Here is a 22,812-nt window from a genome sequence, read left to right on the forward strand (position 1 = left end):
AAACGCAAACTTGGTTTTAGGCATCAATAAAATTAAAAGCTTTTGGCCAGCTCCCATGCTGGATTTCATTTCAGGTTATTACTTAATTAGAACTCCTATTTATAAATAAATAGTATCAGTAAAATATTACATCTGAAGAACCCTGCAATAACGTTTTACTTACACGCTTTCTTTAATACTGTTTTCTGCTTTCAATAACCACAGTTTGGGGTCTGCATTTGGTGCTGGTGTGATGTCTTTGGTGAAAGTCCTCAGTGAGCACATCTGGCTGCTGCTTTAGGACGGTGGCTTTTGGCTTTGCATCCAGATGGCATCAGTGGCCATGGAGGTTTGCAAGCTGGGGGCTGGCTTTGTTTTTTTATCAGGACGAATATTTACTTTGGCTTTTTCACAACTCTTGTCAGCACAGAGCTTGCGCCTTGGCTTATCACAGTTCTGCCCGCATGTAAACCGGGGCTTTTTAAGTTTTTCAAAGCAAGCTTTCCGGTCGGGAAGCTATCGGCCACGTTTTTAGCAGGAGGGAAAGACACAGAGCCGGGAAGACGGGGAGGGCCGAGTAAGATAGGATGCCAGATGGAGTCTGGCGTGATCCTGACTCCACTGGTGGGGAGAGGCGAAACTGGACTCCATGAGGATGAGGAAGGGAGGACAAAATCGGAGAGAAGCTAGGACGCAGGGAAGCCTGGCAGAAGCATGACATGGCAGAGGTAGGTAATTTCTTAGTCAAGGGGACGGTTGCAAATTTAAGTTTAGGGGTTGGAGGCGTATTTGAGGGGAACCCCACAAGTACATATTCTGAAACATACTTGCCTCAGACCTCCCCCAAAATAAGGGACTGGGTCCCATTAAGAAAACTGAAAGAAAAAAAAATATATTATCATTTATTATATAACAACGTTGACATTAACACCAAGACAGGGAAGGACTCCAGCTACACACGAGGATCAAACACTCCAGGAGGCAGGACTTTCTGGAGACCGAAAGAAAAAAAATCAGGGAGGGCATCTGGAGGTGGTGTGAACGTGGCCGGTTGATGAGTGTGGTGGTCATGGATGGGGTAGGTGGGTGGGGGCGGGGATTCAGCTCCTCAGGTCTGTTTTTTAAGTTTTGAGACAAAACAAAGTCACATTTTTTGAATTGTGGTTTCAAGCGACTGATTACATCAGTGTTGGGGCGGGGCGGGGGGGGGCTGTGTTTCTCAAGTGCAGACGTGAACACGGGGTGAAATGAGACATCTCGTCCGTGGGGTTCTCCCTGTGACGGTCCCTCTCCCTCTCTCCCCTCCCTCTGGAAATGGCGGTGGAGACGCAGGCCTGGCCTTAGCTGCTATCATTCCACTCTGGCACCATGCTGACCCCGTGCACGGCCGAGTGGTACTGATGTGGGGACAGGGTCCGTGGCACGCCGTGAGAGTACAGGAACTCCGATGCCTGAAGGCTGCCCGGGGACTGGAGGCCAGTCTGAGGCCCACACTGCCTGACCACAGGCTGGTGGGCCATGGAGGTCTGGTGCTGGAACATTCCCTCTCCGAGCTGCGGGGAGCCGTGGTTGGCCATGCCAGCCAGCCGGGGGACCAGGGGCCCCGAGGTGAAGTGAGCAGAGAAGTGCTGGTAGGGTAGCCGGTCCATGGGCTGCACGGTGGTGACGGTGCAGCTGCTGTAGGAAGACATGCTGGGCCAGGCGTTGCAGCTGATGTCCTCCAGGCTGGGCACCGGCTCGCTGGGCGGCGCAGAGCTGGCATACATGCAGGCCTGCCGCTGGGCTGACTCTGTCCGGTAGGAGGCACCCAGGCCCTGCTGCTGGGGGTAGCCGGAGCGGTAGAAGGGGTCCTCTTCGCTGGGCGACGTCTCCATGTAGGGCTTCTTATAGGGATGGTCTGTGGTGGAACATTCTTCATCTGCTGAGACAGGAGGACAGACACCCGTGAGGCTGGGACCAGCCACCCCACTGCTCAAGGCAGAGATAGCCATTTGGGCCAAGGATGGCACAATGAAGCCTGCAAGACGGTTAGCTCCAACCTCCATTCTGACAGAAAGGGGGTGGACTGTTGTGGCTAAGACTTTGGGCTACGGAGTTCCAACTGACCTTTCCAAGCTCAGTTTCTTTTTTTTTTTTTTTAATAAATTTCAGTATATTCCCTCAGTCGGACATGAATGCACTCGTTAGAAAAGATGCTTTGTATAGTTTCTAGTAAACTGGGGAAACGGAGCCCAGTTTCTTCATCTGTAAAATGGAAAGGGTCATAACAGCACCTTCTAGGAAAGGAATGGTTGACAATGAAATGGGAAAATGTAGATTAAGTACTCAGTCCAGAGCTTAGTACAAGGAAACACTCAGTAACTAACAATTATCATTATTATCTTCCCTCCTCCCCAGCATGTGAATTTCATGAAGGCAAGACATGGTCTGAGTTTCTCATCACTATATTCCCAGAACCTGGGATGTACTCAGTAACAAAAATAATAACAACAGCATCAACAATAAGAGTAAAAACACATATAGCGCTGACTCTGCCTGGCACTGTTCTGAGTACTCTCCATGAGGTCACCTGTTTAATCTTCTCAACAACCCCAGGAGGTGGGTTCTCTTCGTGTCCTCATTTGACAGATGAAAGGAGACACAGAGAGGTCAAGAAACTTGCCCAAGGTCTTACATGGCAGATCCACAGTGGAGCTAGGATTAGAATCCTAGGAATCTCATGACAAAACTCTTGTTCTTCCATGCCATGCTAGACAGAACGACACGCAGCAAAGACTTGTGCGATGGATGGAACAGTGAATGGACAACTGGATACATGGATGGCAACTCGAATGCCCAAATCCTTTCCTCACACCTCATGTAAACAAGGACCCAGTTAGGATCTGCTGAGTTGGTACCAATTAATGTGCCGCTGTTTCCTCGCTGAGCAAGTCACTTCCCTTCTGTAGACACTAATGAAACCCTAACAGAGAGCAGTGGAGATAGTTCTGTCTCTGCAAGAGGGTCTTCCTTAACCACTTTGGAGTCACTGACCCCTCTGGGGACTAACAAAAGTGCTGGGCTCTCTCCTAGAAAAATACACTGAAGCACAAAGTTTTGAGAACTGTATGTATAGACCAAAGTGATGCACGCAACTCCAGGCGGCTCAAGGATGCCATAAAATGCAGACCCCAGGTTAAGAAATCTAGACATGCATGTGACTGAATCTGGCTTCTTTGACTTAATATCTGGCTCTTTTACTTAATATCAGCTCTATTACTTAATATCTGCCATCTCTGGGACTCATTTTTATCATCTTTGAATCAGAGTTAGCAATACTTACCTCACTGGGCCGCTAAGGAATAAAATCGAGCATGTAAATCTCCTGATATCCATCACCCAGGGCAGCTCTGGTTGCCAGGGTAACACCACCTGTGTTGTGGCAGACCTCATCTGTAATAATACACCTCCAGGTGTTTCCTTCAAGGGAAGCAATACTTGGGAGTTTCTACCATGATGTAAACCTCACACAGATTCATTCCTTGGCTGGAATTTTACTCCCCAAACTGGAGATTTTTCTTTCTTCACTTTCAATCTCTTTCTAATGAATAACGTTAAGAAATATGCCTGAGTTTTGGGAGTGTGAAGAAAAATGAAACACTGGGACATTCCTACAGTCGTGGCCACTGTGATGGTTGATGGCCTGAGGGCAGGACATAGAACTAAATAAAGGAGGAAATAAGAGCTCTTATTTATTGAGCACCTACTAAGTGATCTGACTGTAATCTCACTGCCATTCCTCGAGGGGGCTGCTCTCCTTCTCATCTCTTAGAGGCAGAAACTGAAGCTCAGAGACCTGACCTGCTCAAGGCCATGCAGCTGGAAAGGAGCAGAAGCTGGAATCAAAGTCAGGTCTGGGGATTTCCCTGGTGGCGCAGTGGTTAAGAATCCATCTGGCAATGCAGGGGACACGGGTTCAATCCCTGGTCCTGGAGGATCCCACCTGCCGTGGTGCAACTAAGCCCATGAGCCACAACTACTGAAGACCGTGGGCCTAGAGCCCGTGCTTCGCAACAAGAGAAGCCACCGCGATGAGAAGCCCACATACTGCAACGAAGATTAGCCCCAGTTCGCCACAACTAGAGAAAGCCCGTGCACAGAAACAAAGACCCAACGTGGCCGATAAATAAATAAATAAATAGCCCTAAAAAGAAAGCCAGGCCTGATTCATTTCACCTACCAAACCTTGCCACCAGCTCTCTGGATATCTACTATGCAATGCCACTCACTCGAGTCACCCAGCAGATATTAATGGAACCCCTACCAAGTGCCAGGTGCTGGTCAACGGGTAGTTGTGGTCCTGCTCGGTGCACCTCCCTGGCCCCTCTCCATCCTCCCCTGTGCAGGGGCAGGGGGAGGAGGGCAGGACTTGTGAGGGCAGGAGGCTGACACTGTGTGAAGAGTGGTCCTTAGACATAAAGCTTCAGGTTAAGCATTCTCCCCACAGTTAAGTCCTACAGCTTCACACTGGACTATAAACCAACGCTCTACTCACATCATTCTCCGAGTGATACCCCCAGGTAAGTAAAAAATCTCCCTAAATAACACATATCTACACTAAGGTTATACCCACCTAACAGCAAGCAAACTTATTGTTAGCTAGGCTCTTTCTGGAACACATCTGGGACCCACAGGACACCCAAACACTGGTCCCCAAGAAAGTGAAAAATGCAGCCATCACTCTTCCAGGTGTTCTAGCTGCATGATGCCAACCACCCAGATGTTTGAAGACATCCAGATGAGCAAGTGTCCACAGTTTTACATTTTTCAACTGGGCGTTTTGGGGGCGTCTTAAAGACACTGCTGCACTCGATGTAATTCTTTTTTTGTCCTGGCCACCTCCTCAATTGATTCCTTTCCTCCATTCTTTCTTTCACCCTCCCCCCAAGATCCATAAATGTGAATGTTTCCATTATTGCTGGAATCATAACCTTTGGGTTTTCCATTTAACCAGGGCGTTCCCCTTTCCAATAACAGAAAGTACAGCTGCAGGGCACCCTTGGCAAGAGAAGAAAAAAAAAAAAAAAAGACAAACTAACCATTCCCGAGTTTCTGATCCCCTTCCAGATTGGTTACAAGTAAAAAAAGAAAGGATAATATGAAAAAGGCCAGCGCACATTTTGGAAAATCATAAAATTACACATTCCAGTCCTTAATACTCCAAAGATCTGATGCAAAGTCCTAAGAAAAACTCAATGCTAGCTTATTTTTTTATAATAATTTTTTTTAATAAATTTATTTTTTTATTTATTTTATTGGCTGTGTTGGGTCTGTTTTGCTGTGCATGAGCTTTCTTTTAGTTGCGGTGAGTGGGGGCTACTCTTCATTGTGGTGCGCGGGCTCCTCATCGCTGTGGTTTCTCTTGTCACGGAGCACAGGCTCTAGGCGTGTGGGCTTCAGTAGTTGCAGCACATGGGCTCAACAGTTGTGGCTCAAGGGCTCTAAAGCTCAGGCTCAGCAGTTGTGGCTCACGGGCTCTAGAGTGCAGACTCAGTAGTTGTGGCACACAGGCTTAGTTGCTCCGTGGCATGTGGGATCTCCCTGGCCCACAGATGAAACCCATGTCCCCTGCATTGGCAGGCGGATTCTTAACCACTGCACCACCAGGGAAGTGCCAGTAAAGTTCTTCCTGATTCTGACCTCTGATCACCACACAGCACTGTGAAAAACCCTGGTGCCTTGCATGTTTCTGGATGCTGTAGGTTCTGATAAATTGACTTTAATGATGAATCCAGGACACAGATCTTAGGGCACAGAGTTATGTGTCTGACTCACTGGCTACATGACCTTGGGCGAACCACTGGACCATTCCAATCTCAGTTCTTGTTTGTACATGGGATAGTACCTAAATTACATGTGGGAATTAAGATAATAGTGCAGTCTAGTTTCTACCTTCCTTGGACCTAAAGTAAGTATTCACATCTTATCTACCCAAGTAATGCGGGTCGACTCTCTTTTCCCTCTTGGAAGATTGGATAGACGGCTCTGTGAAGGTCATCCAACTTGAAGATATTCGGGTGGATTCCAGAGCTAAGAAACTCACAGAGCTGCTTTCAAATCACTGATCCCATGGAGCAAATATGGTCACCATTCCCAAATGGGTCATTTTCCGTGCTAATGGAGTTCACTCAGATGAAAGACCATGGTGGAGTCTTGAGAGACCCTAGAAGCAGAGCAGTGAGCAGCCACTCCTTAGCCAAGTGACCTTCAGCAAGTCAGAAGTAGGACTCTAATTCAGGCCTCTGACTTCCCAGCAGTGCTCTTTCTGCTAGACTGCCCCAGCCTTTCAGCCTTCACGAAACCCACTTTCATAGAATATGAAAAGGTGGTAACCTTGACCCTTATGGATGGATGGATAGATGGATGGATGATGGATGGATGGATGATGGATGGATGGATGGATGGACGGATGGATGAATGATGGATGGATGATGGATGTATGGATGGGTGGATAGATGGATGGATAATGGATGGACGGATGGATGGATGATGGATGGATGGATGATGGATGGATGATGGATGTATGGATGGGTGGATGGATGGATGGATAATGGATGGATGGATGGGTGGATGGATGGATGATGGATGGATGGATGGATGGATTTGTGTGTGTGTTTGCCCCCATGCTGTTAGCTCTTAACCTTAAAGTAAAAAGGACTGGGATGGTATTGTGGGAAGATCCTAGACTGGGAATCAAAAGACTCCGGTTCAAATCTCAGTTAGCCACTATCTGAAGCCATGAAACGTATTGACTTGCTTACTCTCTGTCTCCCCCAGTGAGATACAAGTTTCCTGGGAACAGAAACCTTTGCCATTCTGCTCCCCCCTTATCTTCAGCATGCAGTACAGCACCCAGCACAAAGTAAGCACACAATTAATATTTATTTGATGACTGCATCCCAGATCAGCCACTCACCAGCCACATAACCTTGGGAATCCAAACTCCCAGTCCTCTGTTTGCCCCCTGCAAGTGGCTCAAAGATTGCAGAGAGGATTCAGTGAAGAAAAGGATGCAGAATTGCTCTAAAAACTACGGAGACTGAGAAAATGCAATACCCTCCACTATCTCCAATTCCCTCTCCCCTTTCCCTCTCAGTATCCAATGCAGTAAATGGCTTTGCTGAAATCTTTATTTGGGTCACCTTTGGTTTCCAAAGGTGGGGAGGACTGTCAGTGTGGGAGGGGAAAAGAAAGACAGACAAGTGCTCTCCCAGGCCCCGGGGTCCTGGGTTTGATTGAGCAGCGTTGATAAAAGACTTTCCCAGCTTTTTCGGCTCCATCCATCGGGAAAGATAGTTTGGAGACAGCTGGATCCAAACACAGGGGGCCCTCTGGCTGGCTGGGCCCTGTGACATTTCACTGGGGCTGCCTCCTGGGCTGGTTGGAAAGGAGACAGACAATGAGGGGAAGTCAGATAGTGGGGCAGGCAGGGGCCGGGATGGGGGGAAAGCCACCCATGGAGTTATCACTTAACGGGAGTCCCAAACTGGAAGGAAACCTCTGCTGATTCCTTATCACTTTACAATGGAGGCTGATGATGAACTGCTTTTTGTGGTCTCCGAGGCAGGTCGGCCGGACAGACCGAGCTTGGCTGGAATGTTCTCTGTCCCTGGGAGCTCCCTTTTGGGGGATGGAGGGAGGTGAGAAGGGCAGAGGTTTCTGCAAAGGTGAGAAGAGCCCTGCACCCCGAGTGCACAGACCTCAGGATGAATTTGGGGTGGAGCCGCTCAGTAGCTGGGTGACTCTGGGCAAGGTTCTCAATCTCTCTGAGCCACAGTGTCCACATCCGTGAAAGAGGGGCAATTCTTTACCTTGCTATCTGCAACCAGGCACGAGGTCCTGAATCCCCTGACATCGCCTGGTCCAAGCCACCGTCATCTCACACCTGAGAGCCTGCAACGGCCTCTGAACGGGGCCACGGCATTACTTCTATCACAGCAAAGTGACTGCCTCAAAACACAACTCGAATCCTGCCCCTCAGGGGTTCAAACCCCTCCAATGGCCGTTCGTCACTGTTAGGATAAAATCCAGACCCCCCAAAATGGCTCACGGGGGCGGGCGGCGTGCTCGTCCCCGCCTTCTTCAGCAGCTTCACCTCCTTTCACTTTCCCCTGCTCTGTGCTCCAGCCACCCTGGCCTCCTGTCCTCTCCCCCATGGGAGCGGGCTCCCCATCTTTCGAGGGGCTGCACGCATGCTCTTCTCAACGCCTGGACACCCACTCAGCTCCCCAATCTCCTATCCAACTCCCACTCTCTGCAGACCTCAGCTGAAATTCTTCCCCGATGCCCCACCCTAGTCCAATCGATACCCCACTTTGCTTTTGGGTAGCACTTTGCACATCTCCTTTACAGCATTCATACATTCGCTCGCCACTGTCATCAAACAAGTGTATAATGAGTCATATAACGTCCGAGCTGCTTGCGACAGTGTGAGTTTCCCAAGGGCGGTGGCTAGCTCACGTTCAACAGAGGACTTACAGGTACCAGACACTGTTTTAGATGCTCTACCTGGATTACCTCATTTCCTCTCATAACTACCCTGCAGGGTAGGTGCTACTGTCATCCCCGTTCTGCAGAAAAGGTAGTTCAGGCTCAAAAAGCTGAAACGAGTTACCCATGATCACACTGCTGGAAAGTGTCAGCTGCTGAGAGGTACTGCCATGGACCGGCCATCGACTCCAGCTTCCCCAGGGGCCACCTCAAGTTGATCCCAAGTTCACTCGAGGGTCCCGCAAAGCACCCCATGCAGGCCAACTGCTCACATCACCCAAAGAGGTTCATCAGGCTTGCATTCAAAGCCTTCGCCCTGTGCCCTCCAGGACTGCATTTACAAGAATGCTGTTGTAAATACTGAACTTAAAACAGCGCCCTGATTCTTTGTAACTTCCTCCTCCTCTTTTGGTCTGGCATTAATTTCATCGAAAGAACTCTTTAATTCAAACCTGGTGAGCTTTTCATCAGCATGTCTGACCCAGTCTCAAGAGCAGATCTCTAGTGGACAATGAAATTTGGAGACTGCAGCTCATAAGCAAAAGTAACAGAGGCAGACAGGGAGGTGGTTCAGGGCCCAGGCAGAATCTGCAGATCAGGCTTGGGTTCAAATTCTGCCTTCAAGGACTATCAGCTCACGATTTTCCCTTTGTGAGCCTCAGTTTCCCCATCTGTAAAGTGGGTTAATAAGAGTACATACTTAATAATATTCTTGAAAAGGCTGTGGCCTGGAACCTAGGCAGGGCACCCTTAAATATAATACAAACCAGAATCTCTGCACAGGGACCGGTGCTCTATGGGACATTCCTAACCTCTGCTAGTGCCTGGAGAGGCATGTTTGCAGGCATCTGGTCTCCAGCCCATTCGGCAGCGGTCGTGCTGGGAGCTGGGCCAGGGGGCCTGATGCGGTGACATTGCTCAGGCCTTCCAGATCCAAGGAGCTTGGATAGGTTTCAGGTAAGTCTGGAAAGCTCGTTCTCACCCAGGTCAGCTCCCCAGCCCCAGGCTTGGACTCATGACAGCTTTCCCACCTTCAAAACGTGATTTTGGTAAATGTCAAATAGCTAAACTGTGTTCCCTTCCTCGTGTCACCCCAGCTCCAGAGAAAGTGGCCAAAGCATCCTTCTCCATCGGTTCTGGTTAGTGAATTGTTGGGTTTTTTGTTTTTTTAAAGAAGGTCTATGGGGCACTTCCCTGGTGGTCCAGTGGTTAAGACTTTGTGCTTCCACTTCAGGGGGCCCGGGTTCAATCCCTGGTCAGAGAAGTAAGATCCTGCACGCCATGAACACGGCCAATAAAAGGAAGAAAAGAAGAAGGTCCGAACATCAGGCACTGGATTTTGAAAGGCGTTGTGTTGGCTGCTGGGGCCGTGAGGTCCAGCAGGCCACTCTAAAGACTGAGCCATGGGCCTGCTGGAGCAAAACGGGGCTGGCTTATTAAGTCAGCCCTGTGCCGAACACAGGACAAGCGTGATTTCATGACATCTTCATACCAAGTCCATGAGACAGGTCCAGTCACAGGCTCAAATCTAGAGACGTTTTTTAGAGAGGTTTAGAGGTATTTACTAAGTAACTTGCCCCTAATCATAAACATTTGAAAATGGGAAAGGTAGGAGTCATCTCACTTGTCTGACTCTGAAAACCACGCGCGTAAGCATGAGGCTACACGGCCCCCTCCCCTTACATCTGTTTTCCCGAACCTTCACCTAGGTGAGCAGCCTTCTCCTCGCTCCCTCCTGGGACTCACTTTCTGGAAGGATACCTGCCACTTATTCCATCACAGCTGCCACCCAGCTTATCAAGCACCAATTGCTCAAGGGAACTTAGCATCATTTACGAAGTGAGAAACTGACACACGGAGGGGCTAGGACACCTGCCTGAGGTCACACAGGAAGCTGGCGGCAGGGTTGAGACTCAAATCTGTTTCTCTGGCCACCCTGCCCACATCAACGCTTTCGATTCTGCCTTGAAAAACGTGCCACCAGAAATTTCCTGCCTTAGCCTCCCCTTTGGACTCAGATAACTTAGGAAAAAGTCACCCATTTCTCATTTGGTAAAGGAAACGATGGCGTGTCTCAGACAGCAGCCTAGTAGATTTAAAGAGGGGACGTGCAGGAGAGAAAATCTATTGTGATTTTCTTTTCTCCCTCCCCATCTTTTTGGTATTGATTTGATCTGGAAAGGAAAGAAGAGCTCAGAATCCACCTGGCAGAAACCCCGCACGTGGACTAAAGGGCACATCTAATTCCAAGGAGGTTCCCTGGAAGCGCACCCCCTGACCACTAGTGGCAACGAAAACTCAGCTCTACCTTTTTGGGGCACTACTTCCTCTTCAGCAGCTAAAAAGAATGAGGCCACTCTAGGTTCATGAAAAGATATCTGTGATGTATTCTAAAGTTTAAAAAAAATGCAAATTGCAAAATAGATACAGTATGATATCAACTGTTAAAAGTAAAAGCAAAACTCTTTGTATTTGTGTGTGTGTACAAGTAGAAAAAAATAAATGGGTCTGAACATTTCAAATAAGTTTTTCCCAAGGCAGGGGGGGACGTGTCAAAGGAATCTTTAGTTTTACTCCAATGGTTTCAATTTCTTACAATCTCTTATGTAGTTTTGCACTGCTTACATTTTTAAGATAAATACATGTAGTTACATGTTTTTTTTTTTTTCAAGGAAAGGAAGGAAGGAGTAAAGAAAGTAGCCAGATGGGCAGGGTTGTCGTACTCACCTTTCCTCTTGGTGCAATGATAAATTTGGCCGTGCTCCTGGGGCAGCGGGTACGGGTTAGGTGGGGGCAGGAGGTCCTGGGAGGGGCCAGACACACCATTCTCACACTGGTACTGGGACCCCAAGTTGGAGGAGGTGGAGAGAGCTCGAGGCTCACTGCTGAAAGGACTGTGGTTGGAGGCCACTTTCTGTCTCACCGTGCTCCTGGGAACCACGGGATATTCTTTACTGAAAGAGAGAAGATGCAAAGTAACATTGATCCGCGGCCTGATAGAGATCTTTTCACTGGCTGAACCACAGGGTCACAGAATCCACTGGAAAAAATCACAGGGTAAGAAATAAAGGGATCTTTGATGAATGAAGAGATCCAATTATGTAGTCAAGTGCATCTTATGCCATGGAATACATATTTAGTCACGACTATTTCATGTCTTATACATTAGGCAAGTAGGTTTATGAATAGCTCTATACGTATGCAAAAAGGTAAATGAGCATCACAAGTTCAGAACTCCTCTTAAAAATCAATAAACACCTATAGCAGTTGAAATATTTCATCCTATTCTAGACCTCTTTGAATTCCCTAATTCAAAAGCTAAAGACTTGAGACGTCATTGAGACTTAACTTCCGGCTCTCCATCTTTAAAACTGGGCCGCGGTCTTTGCCCAACATTAGTGAAGAATGTTAGCTGACCACCTGGGGTAGTCACATAAGAACCTAAGTAACCCTAATCTGAAGAGTTTGCTGCTTGTGCCTTAGAATTTCCTTTCGAGTTGCTGTACTTGTTGCCACTGACATAATACTTAACTTCTCCAAGCCTTGGTTTTCACATCTGTGAAAAAGGGATAATAAACCCCTCCAGGTTCAAAGGGTTGTTGAGAGAAGAAATGAGTTAATACATGTGAAAGACTTAAAACACAACAAATGGTAGCCATCAGCAGGACTGTCACAGTTTTGGAGACAGAATAGAGGGAGAGAGAGAGGGAAGGTAACGGAGAAGAAAGAGGAGGAGATAGAGAAAAGAGCATGGAAACTAACACCAGAAAGATCCAATGTCAGGTCCTAACTCCACCACTTACAGACTGACTTCTGGACCACATAGCCTTTCTGAGCCTCAGTTTCTGATGCCGTAAGTCCAGCCTCCTCCAAAGTGCTCAAAATCTGGTTCCTCACACTCTTACGATTGGTCCTCCACATTCCCTTCCCTTCAGCTTTCAGACCAGGTATTCCTTTTTTTTTTTTTTTTTTCCCGCCTGAGAGCTTGGGAAATTCAACAGAAACCTCTCCTGGAAAGGAGAAAAGTGGTACTGAGCCTCACCAAGAGCCCCCAAGCAAACCAGGTGGGTGGGGAAGGGATCAGAGTGAGAGTTTGCAGAGGAGCTCAAAGGAGGGACAGCTCAATGATAACAGGGAGAAGCGAGAGAAACACCCGGGGTGTATAAGAAGAGCACAGCCTGACCCATAATCTTCCCACATCCACAACAGGGAGAGGACTGCCAACGTTTGGGATGGGGAAAGGAAATCTTGGACAGAAGAGTAACCAGTACAGTGTGTAGCCTGATGGAAGGGTGATGTGCTCATCTTTTCCAGAAAGCAATATCATATCATCCTTTTTTTTTTATTTTGGCCACACCACATGGCTTGTGAGATCTTAGTTCCCCCACCAGGGATTGAACCTGCGACCACAGCAGTGAAATCACCAAGTCCTAACCACTGGACCACCAGGGAATTCCCAATAGCATCCATTTTTTAAAATGTACGATAACGTGGGCCGAGCAACCCCATTACTATGGATTTTCCTAAGAAGCCATTCAGATCAGTACCCAAAGACATCAGTATGAGGATTTTCTGTGCAGCATTGACTATAATGACGGAAAAAACTAGAAACAACCTAAATGTCCTCATTAATGGTTGCATCAACTTTGATAGACCTAAACGATGGAATATTATGCAGCCTTCGAAAAGAATGAGAAGGCTGTATATGCACACGTTCAGAAATCTGTGTGAGAGAAACTAAGTTAAAGAGGTAGGAAGCAATGCGATCTAGATTATGAAATGAATCCCCGCGGTCCCCTCCAGAAGCTGGGGTTATGGGAGAACTTTTAGAGCAACTGATTACTTTATGCACGTCTGCATTGCTTGACTCATTTTATAGTGAGCATTTATGAAGTTTAGGTGAATATTTCACGTTGGAAATAATCATTATTATTACTAATTAGTAACAGAATTATTATATGAGTTATTAATATAATTATTATATAGGGGAGCAGGAGGGCTAGTTTAGGAGGAATACACAAGTAAAGGAAGTGCTTACAGCTTCCTGGAGCGACATTCAGGTTCTCCATTCATTCTCCCCACGTCCCCCCACCCACCACACCAACCTCCGGTGACAAAGCTGAAATTCACACGGGAAGACCTGCTTGGATGGAAAGCGAAATGAAAATGAAATTGAAGATACTCAAAGCTTCCCCCACATTTCCTGCAAGCAGGGCCCCTGGAAGTCAGAGGGGCATAATAGGATCTGGGGACGTCCCTGGTGGTACAGTGGTTAAGAATCCGCCTGCCAATGCAGGGGGCACAGGTTAAATCCCTGGTCCAGGAAGATTCCACATGCCATGGAGCAACTAAGCCCGTGTGTCACAACTACTGAGTCCACATGCCACAACTACTAAAGCCCGCGCACCTAGAGCCCGTGCTCCTCAACAAGCCACTGCAATGAGAAACCCGCGCACCTCAACAAAGAGTAGCCCCTGCTCTCTGCAACTAGAGAAAGCCCGCATGAAGCAACAAAGACCCAATGCAGCCAATAAATAAATTAATTAATTAATTAAATAAGAAAGAAAAAAAAAAAGAACAGGATCTGAATCTGATCGCCAGCCATCTGTGGATCCAGAAAAGGTGTTATCAATACTTCTCGGAAAATGTCCATTCTTCATGCAACCCCCAGAAATGGGTCCTCCACCCCACCAAGTCTGTAGCATGGCACTCAAATAAAGGTCACAGAGTCAGAGTCAGTAGGTCATCTAGCTAAGCCTCAGTTTCCTCATCTACAAAATGGGGAAAATACAGAGATAGTTTGGAGAAACCATGGCAGTCAGCCCTGGGTACCCCAGACACCCTCCCTTTCCTGATAACCCACTGGACTCTGATTTTTACTTGAGCATCTAAGAATCAGGGTATAGTGGGAAGAATAAAGGTGCTAGATTCAGGAAAATATGTGTTCTATACCAGATGTAGTGGCTAACAGCTGTGTGATCTTGGACAAGGCACTTAATCTCTTTGGGCATCAGTTACCTCTCAAGATTGTTGAAATTATTCAACAGCACACTCTAGAAAATATCTGACACATAGTAGAAACCATCATGACTGCTGTTACAAAATGACTCGTGCTTTCAGCCCAAAAAATTTCTCAAGAGGGAGTAATGCCATTAGCCTGTCTCCTTAACTTCGATATCTTAACCTTGGGGAAAAACTGAGGGGTGTAAACTTGGATTTTCAAAATGATGTCTTTATTTTCACTAATCCTGAATTGGAATTTAGTATTCCTTTCTGTTACAATTTCGGCAACAAGCCACAGTTGAGTTAGCGGCCCTAGCGACTGTCATCAACAGAAACAAAATAATTTCACATCCCGTTGCAGCTGTACGTGTCTCCAGACACCATTTATGCTCATGATGACTTCAAAATTACAGTCATTTTTGACCTGCTACTAGATCCTGTTACTTAAGACATTTATAAAGTGCATATATTACTCTGTTGCCAATTAGAAAAGATTTTGATGACTATATTTTAGTATAATTGGCTTCCTTGGCAATCAATGCATCTTATTTTACACACTTAATCAGATTATTCTGAGAAGTGATCCCTAAGCTTCACCAGACTGCCAGAGAGGCCCATGGCCCTGAACAGGGTAAGAACCCCTCCCTAGAAGAAACATGTATCAGGAAATCCCGAACTTAGCTGTGATTTCTGCTACGAACCAATTATTCTTCAACTCATTCCATTTTTAAAATGAATTCTTTATCTAAAGTTTCGCCTCACTCTGAGTAATAATATCCATGAAATTAAGGGTTTGTGGTCCTAGTTATAGTTCCTCTAATGCAATTTAAAATAAATACTTACTCCTTAAAATCAAAAAGTACACCTGAAATTATCTCGCGTACAAAGAGCACCTCACCTAGCACAGTCTGAAGGATGCTGCATCCACTCACCTCATCCTCTCCATGACCCTGTGAAGTGGATACCATTTTGGTACCCATTTTAAAGATTAGAAAAACTGAGGCCCAGGCAGACGAAATACCTTTCCCAGGGTCACAGAGCTACAAAGGGATACCACCAGAATTCTAACCGAACCATCCCCAAATTACTTCTAGACAATCTCCTAATGACTTCTTTCAATTTTTAAAACATAATATGCTTTTGGGGGTGCGGGTGTTTGGGGCCCAAGACTCCTCTCTCACTTCTCCCAACCCTCAGGGGTGTGACAAGTCTCCACCCTGGGCCCCTGCCTTTGTCATCTGAAAGTACGTCAGAGTAACCAGGCAGGGGACAACAGAGTGTCTGCCAAGCTTCCATGAGGCTACAGACACCCTCACGACACCCAGGGGTCTCCTAGTCCAGCTTTCCCGTGGCCTGTGCCATCTCAGAACCAAAGCTGGGGCCATTCTGAATGGCTCTACCACTCAGACTCTCCTCCTGGGGCCAGGAGGCAGAAAGGAATGAAATTAGCTTTATAGTTTTCCCTGGGGCCTGAAGCTACATAATGGAAAAAAAAAAAAAGAGGAAAAATTACAATAATAATAAAACATAAAAGTTGTCAAATCTCACTGGCAATTCTATTTAGGTTCTTCTTAGTTCAAGTACTGGGCTGTCAGGGATCCACCAGGCAGGGAGAAATCTCTTTTAGTTTGATATTCTTAATGGGGACGATTATTTTTTTAATTCAAGAAAATAACTCTTAAAACATGTTGGCTGAAGGAATTTACAAGAGAATGTATCCATGGACTCCGTGGAATTCTCTCAGCACTGCCAAATTGCAAAATTACCCTCTGGAAGAGCCAAATCCTGCTTTTCATTACTAACACTTAAAGAAGTGGGAAAGGCATATTATCCCAATAACCACTGGTCCCGCTCAGTTTGCTTCTCTCTGAGGAAACTGAAACATCATCCCCACCGTCAATCACGCACATCTCTCTGAAATATCGCATCCCTGAATCCATCTGACAGGTGTCAAAAGCAAGGCGTAGAAGAGTGGAGTGGCTTCTCGATCAGGATGAGGTTACGGAGGCAAAGAGAAGAAAATGGTACCAACAAACAACATTGGGATCTTGTGTATGTGTGTGTGTGTGGCCGCGCTGCGTGGCTTTCGGGAATCTTAGTTTCCTGAACAGGGATCGAATCCTGCCCTCAGCAGCGAAAGCGCCAAGTCCTAACCACTGGACCATCAAGCAAGTCCCGGGATCATTTTTCCCGGGCTCATCAATGGATCAATCAAAGAAGCTCGGTGACTAGCAACACAGCAAAAGCCTCTGAAGTCCCTATGATGAGAAGATAAATTATGTTCCTCCTCAGTTTGAGAGCATCATTGCAGAACGCAGGGCACCAGAGGATTAAAGTGAAAGTTGAAAAGCCCTCGTGTGTCTGGGAAGAGGGCAGCAACGGGGGGCTGTTTCTCTCACCATCATCACGACCACCAACCTCACCCTCATCTCCCTCATTATCCACATTGTTTTTCCTGTGCCTCCTAATGTTCCCGCCGCTGTCCGGATTGACTTATCTGCTTTTCCTCATTTGATCCTGGCAAGCATCCCATTTTGCCAGTAGGATTAGATTTACTTTAGAGACAGGGAAAATGAGGCTCAGAGAGGTTAAGCAACTTGCCCCAGATCACCCAGCTAAGAACAGATAAAGTTGAGCTGCACCCCGGGTCAGTGCTATTCCAAAGCTCTTGCCAACTTACACTTGATAATAGGGGATTGTTGCCTCCCCATCCCTGCTGGGACAACACAACCATTCTGTCACACACAGCACCCTCTCTGATGCCAGAGTTAGATATTGGCTACACCGGGCAACATCAAGCCCTACCGGTCAAACTGTCAATCACTCCTGCTTTAGCAAATGTCAAATCCCACTGCTCTCCACTGTATCAACAGCTGTACCCACATCCTGCAGACACGGATGCGCTCTGCCCAGTCTGGACACCAATCAGGGTCCTGAGTACCTGGGTATCAGGGCCAGAGACCAGCTTCTCTCAGCTCTGCCTCCCTCTCACATTCTGTTCCACGTGAGCGGATGCAATGAATGACGCCATTGTCGCCGGGTCTGGGTTGTAAAACATTACAAGGGAATATTGAAACCCACGGCCAAACAGCACTGCAGCCTGCCGCCAGCTAACGAACGGCCCCAAGAATGTTTTCCACTGCAGCCGACTGAATTGGCCTTTTCACGGGAGCAGGTGGCAGGGTGCTGGGGTGCTGGGGGGGGTTCTGTTGTTGTTTTCCCCTGGCAATGCTTACTCAGTTTCTGGCAGCCTTTCTCAAACGACTAAAGCAGTGCACTGGGGCAAGGCTGCGGACTGTAAAATCTCTGTTCTCGGGGAGCAAATTCCTTCTCTCGCTAGCACTTTAATCGGTGATTAAAATGAAAAAGGAGGCCCCACAATCCCACAAGAGCCTTCCCAATTCATTAACTTTCTGATACACTTGGGGGAGTGATTCTGATCTGACATGTGTGGGCATTCAAGGGACGGGAGGCAGCTCACCCCAGGCAAGACTTAGCTCTGCAAATAATAATCGCTCCTTCCTCCTTGTCTACAAAGTGCTTCACAATTGTTTTATGACTCAGTTCTCATCACACCAGCGAGCTGGAGAAAAGTATGGTGAGCGCTGACTCTTCTATCTCGTGGGTGAGGCCGGGGGACACAAAGAAGTGATGTGAATTTCCCATGGTTGCTTCAACTAGGGCTGTCTGATGTAAGAGGCACCAAGAAACTCAAAGACTGGGACTTTCCTGGTGGTCCAGTGGTTAAGACTCCACACTTCCACTGCAGGGGGCATGGGTTCGATCCCTGGTTGGGGAACTAAGATCCTGCAAGCCTCGAAGCACAGCCAAAGAAAAAAAAAAAAAGTAACTCAAAGACAATGTCCTCTCTGGCCATGTCATACCATTTATGACAACTTTGGTTGGCGACCTTGGGGTTCCCTTATTAAATCAGTACGTAAGTTCATGTCAGGATGGTCATTTCAAATGGCAGCTCTGAAGTCGGGTTGTGTAGATGTGCCTTCCTTCGGTACCCAGCTACCAACTTGGCCATTGTGTGGCTGGCTAAGACCTTCCTTTCTCTGAGCCTCAGCCTCTTGTCTGGAAAATGGGAATAATCAGACTCGCTGTCGCTTGGGATGGTCAAATGATATAATGCTTGGAAAGGCTTCACATATATTTGGGACTCACTGCTTGATAAACACCAGTTATAAACCACACATGATTATATTTTGAAGCAGAAGTCCTTACCTTGCAAGGGCTTCAACTGATCTGTGAATCTCTTGCCCCTCTCTCCTGCCCCAATACCAGACCATTAGAGCTTGTCGACCATACTTGCCTCGGCTACTCAAAAGGGGTCTGAGACTCACAAAAAGGTTTTCAGTAATACCACAGAGGCAGCTCCAGAAGCACGAGAAAAGTCCTGGACCAGCTGTGTGGATGGTTCACAATATCTCCCCCTGCCTCAGCTTCTCCCTTTGCAGATGGGAATAACAGGGCCCCTGTCACAGCATAGTCATGAGCCCCAAGGCAAAAGCTGGATGTCAAGCTACAGTCATGAAAGATCAAAGCAAACTAAACCTTTGGCAGGCTCTTAGCAATAGTACATCAAGTAGCATTTCCAGGATCTGAAAGCTCGATACCTTACTTCAGATTCATAAAATTAATTTGAACACGTTTAACCAGGACTTAGTTTCAGTAGTTTTTTTGTTTTTGCTTTTTTAATGATTTTGGAGGGAGGGTGGGAAGGTGGAGGGGGTGCTTTCTGAGGCTGGGCCTCAGTCTTTCCGGAAGCCAGAGGGTGGGGGGACCAGGACTAACCTGGGACAGGGACCTTTCTGAAACTGCTTCCTGTACTCAAGGGATTGTGTTAAGGCCTCTTCTGTTCTGATGGGAATCACGGGGGGTCCCTTGGTCATGCAGAAGTAAGTCAAGGACCTCCTGGTGACTGTCAGTGAAATGCTGACCTTGGCAAAGTCACCCCAAAGCAACCACTTCTGCAGGAATGCTAAATGTTCTGTGGACTAATATACAAGTCTGCCTCTCTCCCTAAAAAAAAAACAACAACAACCAACCAACCAAAAAACACCTATGGGGGAACGGGTCTCTAGGAAAACAAATTCTTAACGTGAGAACATTAACCACTAGGATAGGACAGTTGAAAGACAAGGCTTAAGGGGCTTAAGGTGGGGATGGGTAGAGATGGGGAAATCTCTCCAGAGGACTGAGTTTCAAACTTGGCTGCATCCTGCAATCACCTGGGAAATGCTGTTTTAAATACTGATACCATTGTTCTGCAGCGCAGCCTGGACGTTGGGAGGTTTAAAAGCTCCCCAGGAGAAAAAAGCCTTATGCAAAAGGGGAAACACCGTATGAGTCCTTTTATATAAGATTCTGTAATAGACAAACCTAATCTACAGTTTAAAAAAAAAATCAGAGTAGTGACTGTTTCTGGTGGGGAAGTGGAGGTGGAATCAATCAGGAAGGTGCATGAGGGGACTCTCCGGGGTAAAGGAATGTTCTGTATTACGATACAGGCTTGGGTTTCACAGGTGTGCATTTGTCAAGAAGTGAATGGTGCACTTAAGATTTGTGCATTTCATAATATGTAAAATTTTACCTGAAATAGAGAATCAGGAACGAAAACTGAATCCAAGTTAATAGTATGCATGCTGAAGTATACAAGGATGAAAGATACTCATGCCTGCAACTGTTTGAAATGCATCCAAAAAAAAAAAATAAGATGGATGGATTGATGGATGGATGGATGGATGGATGGATGGATAGATGGACTGGTGAATGGGCAGATTGGTGGATGAATAAATAAATGTATGCAATGATGGATGGAGAGATAAATGGGTAGATTGGTAGGTGTATGGGCAGACGGACAGATGGACAGATTGGTGGATGAATGTGTGACTGAGCAAACATATAGCAAAATGTTAATTGTAGACCCTAATCAGTGGGTATGTGGGTGGTCACCATATAATTATTCCATGTTGCTTATATGTCTTACATTTTTCATAATAAAACACTGGGACACACTCCAGGTACTTCTAATGTTCGGCCAAAGTTGACCACCAAGTAAAGAAAAGAGTTCTTTTTTACAAAACAGTCCAGCCCATGTAAGGTTACACATCATTTTCTGCATGTCTCTGCTCATTCGGTAGGGCCCAGAAATTATCCAGGTAAAATCAGGGGACCCCTCCATCAAATAACTTGTTAAGAGGGCAGTTTTGGACCCCTTCCCTGGAGTCACTGATTCAGAACCTCTGGGGGCGAGACCCAGAAATCTACTTTTTCACGAGCCTCCCCACCCCCAGCTAATTGTGATGTCTGCCAACATTTTGAGAAATGCTGCTTCAATGTGATTTGCCCACAGACACTGTCCCTGAAGAGCAGGTTCTCTGGGGCAGGGGGTGAGGGAGGACAGGGGTGGGTACAGTATTGCTGACAGTGGGAAAAGTTAAATGATGGTGGACATAATGGACAACCAGAACCCAGGATAGGACCCTTTGGGACAAACCACCATTTTACAACTCAGGCTGACTTGGTCTCCCAAATATAATGCCCCTCTTGTTTTACATAAACTCCTGGGGGAAGCCACATGCTTGGACAAAAGTACAGCAAGAAGCGGGAAGTTAACGCCATCCCCAGAACCGCTGTCTTGGAAATCAGTCCTCACTAATTGGACTCCCCCATCACCTTTAACCACAAGCACGAGAACACAAGAGTGCTGAGGTTTCCATTTGAAAAATGACAATTTGAGGTTAGGAGCTGAACATTCATTTAAAATCAGGAAGGAAGGGCTGGAAAAAAAGGGATGGCTCCAATAGAAGGATTTTAACCGGGGGCTTCCCTAGTAGCATAGTGGTTAAGAATCTGCCTGCCAACGCAGGGGACATGGGTTCGAGCCCTGGTCTGGGAAGATCCCACATGCCGCAGAGCAACTAAGCCCGTGTACCACAACTACTGAGCCCACGCTCTGCAACTACTGAAACCTGAGCGCCTAGAGCCCATGCTCCGCAACAAAAGTCACTGCAATAAGAAGCCTGCGCACCGCAATGAAGAGTAGCCCCCGCTCTCTGCAACTACAGAAAGCCCATGTGCAGCAACGAAGACCCAATGCAGTCAATAAATAAAAAATAAAAATATAAATGTATTAAAAGAAAGAGAGAAAGAAAGAAACTTAATTGTTAAAAAAAAAAAAAAGAAGAAGGATTTTAACCGGGACTTCCCTGGTGGTACAGTGGTTGAGAATCTGCCTGCCAATGCCAGGGACATGGGTTTGATCCCTGCTCTGGGAAGTTCCCACCTGCCTTGCCACAACTATGGAGCCTGCGCTCTAGAGCCTGTGAGCCACAACTACTGAGCCCATGTGCCACAACTACTGAAGCCCAAGCACCTAGAGCCTGTGCTCCGCAACAAGAGAAGCCACTGCAATGAGAAGGCCATGCACCACAACAAAGAGTACCCCCACTCTCTGCAACTAGAGAAAGCCCACATGCAGAAATGAAGACCCAACCCAGCCAATAAATAAAATAAATTTAAAAAAAAATTTTTTAAAACAAGAAGGATTTTAACCTTTGAAGGGTCCTGGACCCCATGAATCTCTTGAAATTGTTTGACATTTTTTTCTATTTATATCCTGTGAATTTTTCAGAGTTCCTTGCCTTAATCGGATTTTCCAAAGGGATCTTAGATTCTGATTAAGAAATCCCACCCTAAAGGAAGAAGAGGCAGAGGTGACATGCACTTCAGAGGTGGGGGACAACGGTCGGTTTCTCACGTGGGTGGGCAGAGACGTCTACAGCCTGGGGCTGACAAAATCAACCTATTCACTCTACCTTGGACATCCTGGGTTCTAGGCTTTTCTATCTGCTCTCTGGTTGAGGGGCTCAGAATCCAGGCCAGCCAAACGAGACTCCAGGTACCTCAGCTCTGGAGATGACTTCCTGCCAAGGCATCTGCAGTCCAGTAAAAGACTGAGGAAGCAGAGGCAACCTCAGTTCTCAATTCTCCCACGAAGAGCTCTGAAGCCGCCACCGCTGCACTCTGCTAGCCTCTCCAAAACACTCCATGAACACTCTGTGTGCTGGAGAGACCAGCTATTGCTCACGGCCACTCTGTGTGAATGAAAGCAAGACGTGCCCGGGGAAGCACTCTGCTGCTGCTTCTTCCTATGCTGGGGTTCGTCTGTCCTTCCAAGAAGACCTGGCAGTCCAGCGGGGTGGACGGGGATTCTCTCCATCCCGAAGAAACCAAGCTCACTGTCAGGGCTCTGCGCCTTGACTGGCAGTCAACCTGGCCTCTGGCTTCATG

General features: G+C 47.0%; 1 protein-coding gene across 1 annotated transcript in view; it reads right to left on the minus strand.

The window, feature by feature from the left end:
• Positions 1–1,249: 1,249 nt before the first annotated feature.
• TBX5 (T-box transcription factor 5) overlaps positions 1,250–22,812 on the minus strand; it is a 45,458-nt gene continuing 23,895 nt past the window's right edge. Inside the window, exons 8-9 of the mRNA XM_057746115.1 lie at positions 11,236–11,462; positions 1,250–1,897 (exon numbers count right to left, since the gene is read on the minus strand). Of these exons, the coding sequence (XP_057602098.1) occupies positions 1,320–1,897; positions 11,236–11,462 (805 nt within the window). The 3' untranslated portion in view covers positions 1,250–1,319. The remainder of the gene's footprint in view (positions 1,898–11,235; positions 11,463–22,812) is intronic.

The sequence above is a fragment of the Hippopotamus amphibius genome, chromosome 8, assembly GCF_030028045.1.
Source record: "Hippopotamus amphibius kiboko isolate mHipAmp2 chromosome 8, mHipAmp2.hap2, whole genome shotgun sequence".
In the NCBI taxonomy this organism is placed as follows: domain Eukaryota; kingdom Metazoa; phylum Chordata; class Mammalia; order Artiodactyla; family Hippopotamidae; genus Hippopotamus; species Hippopotamus amphibius.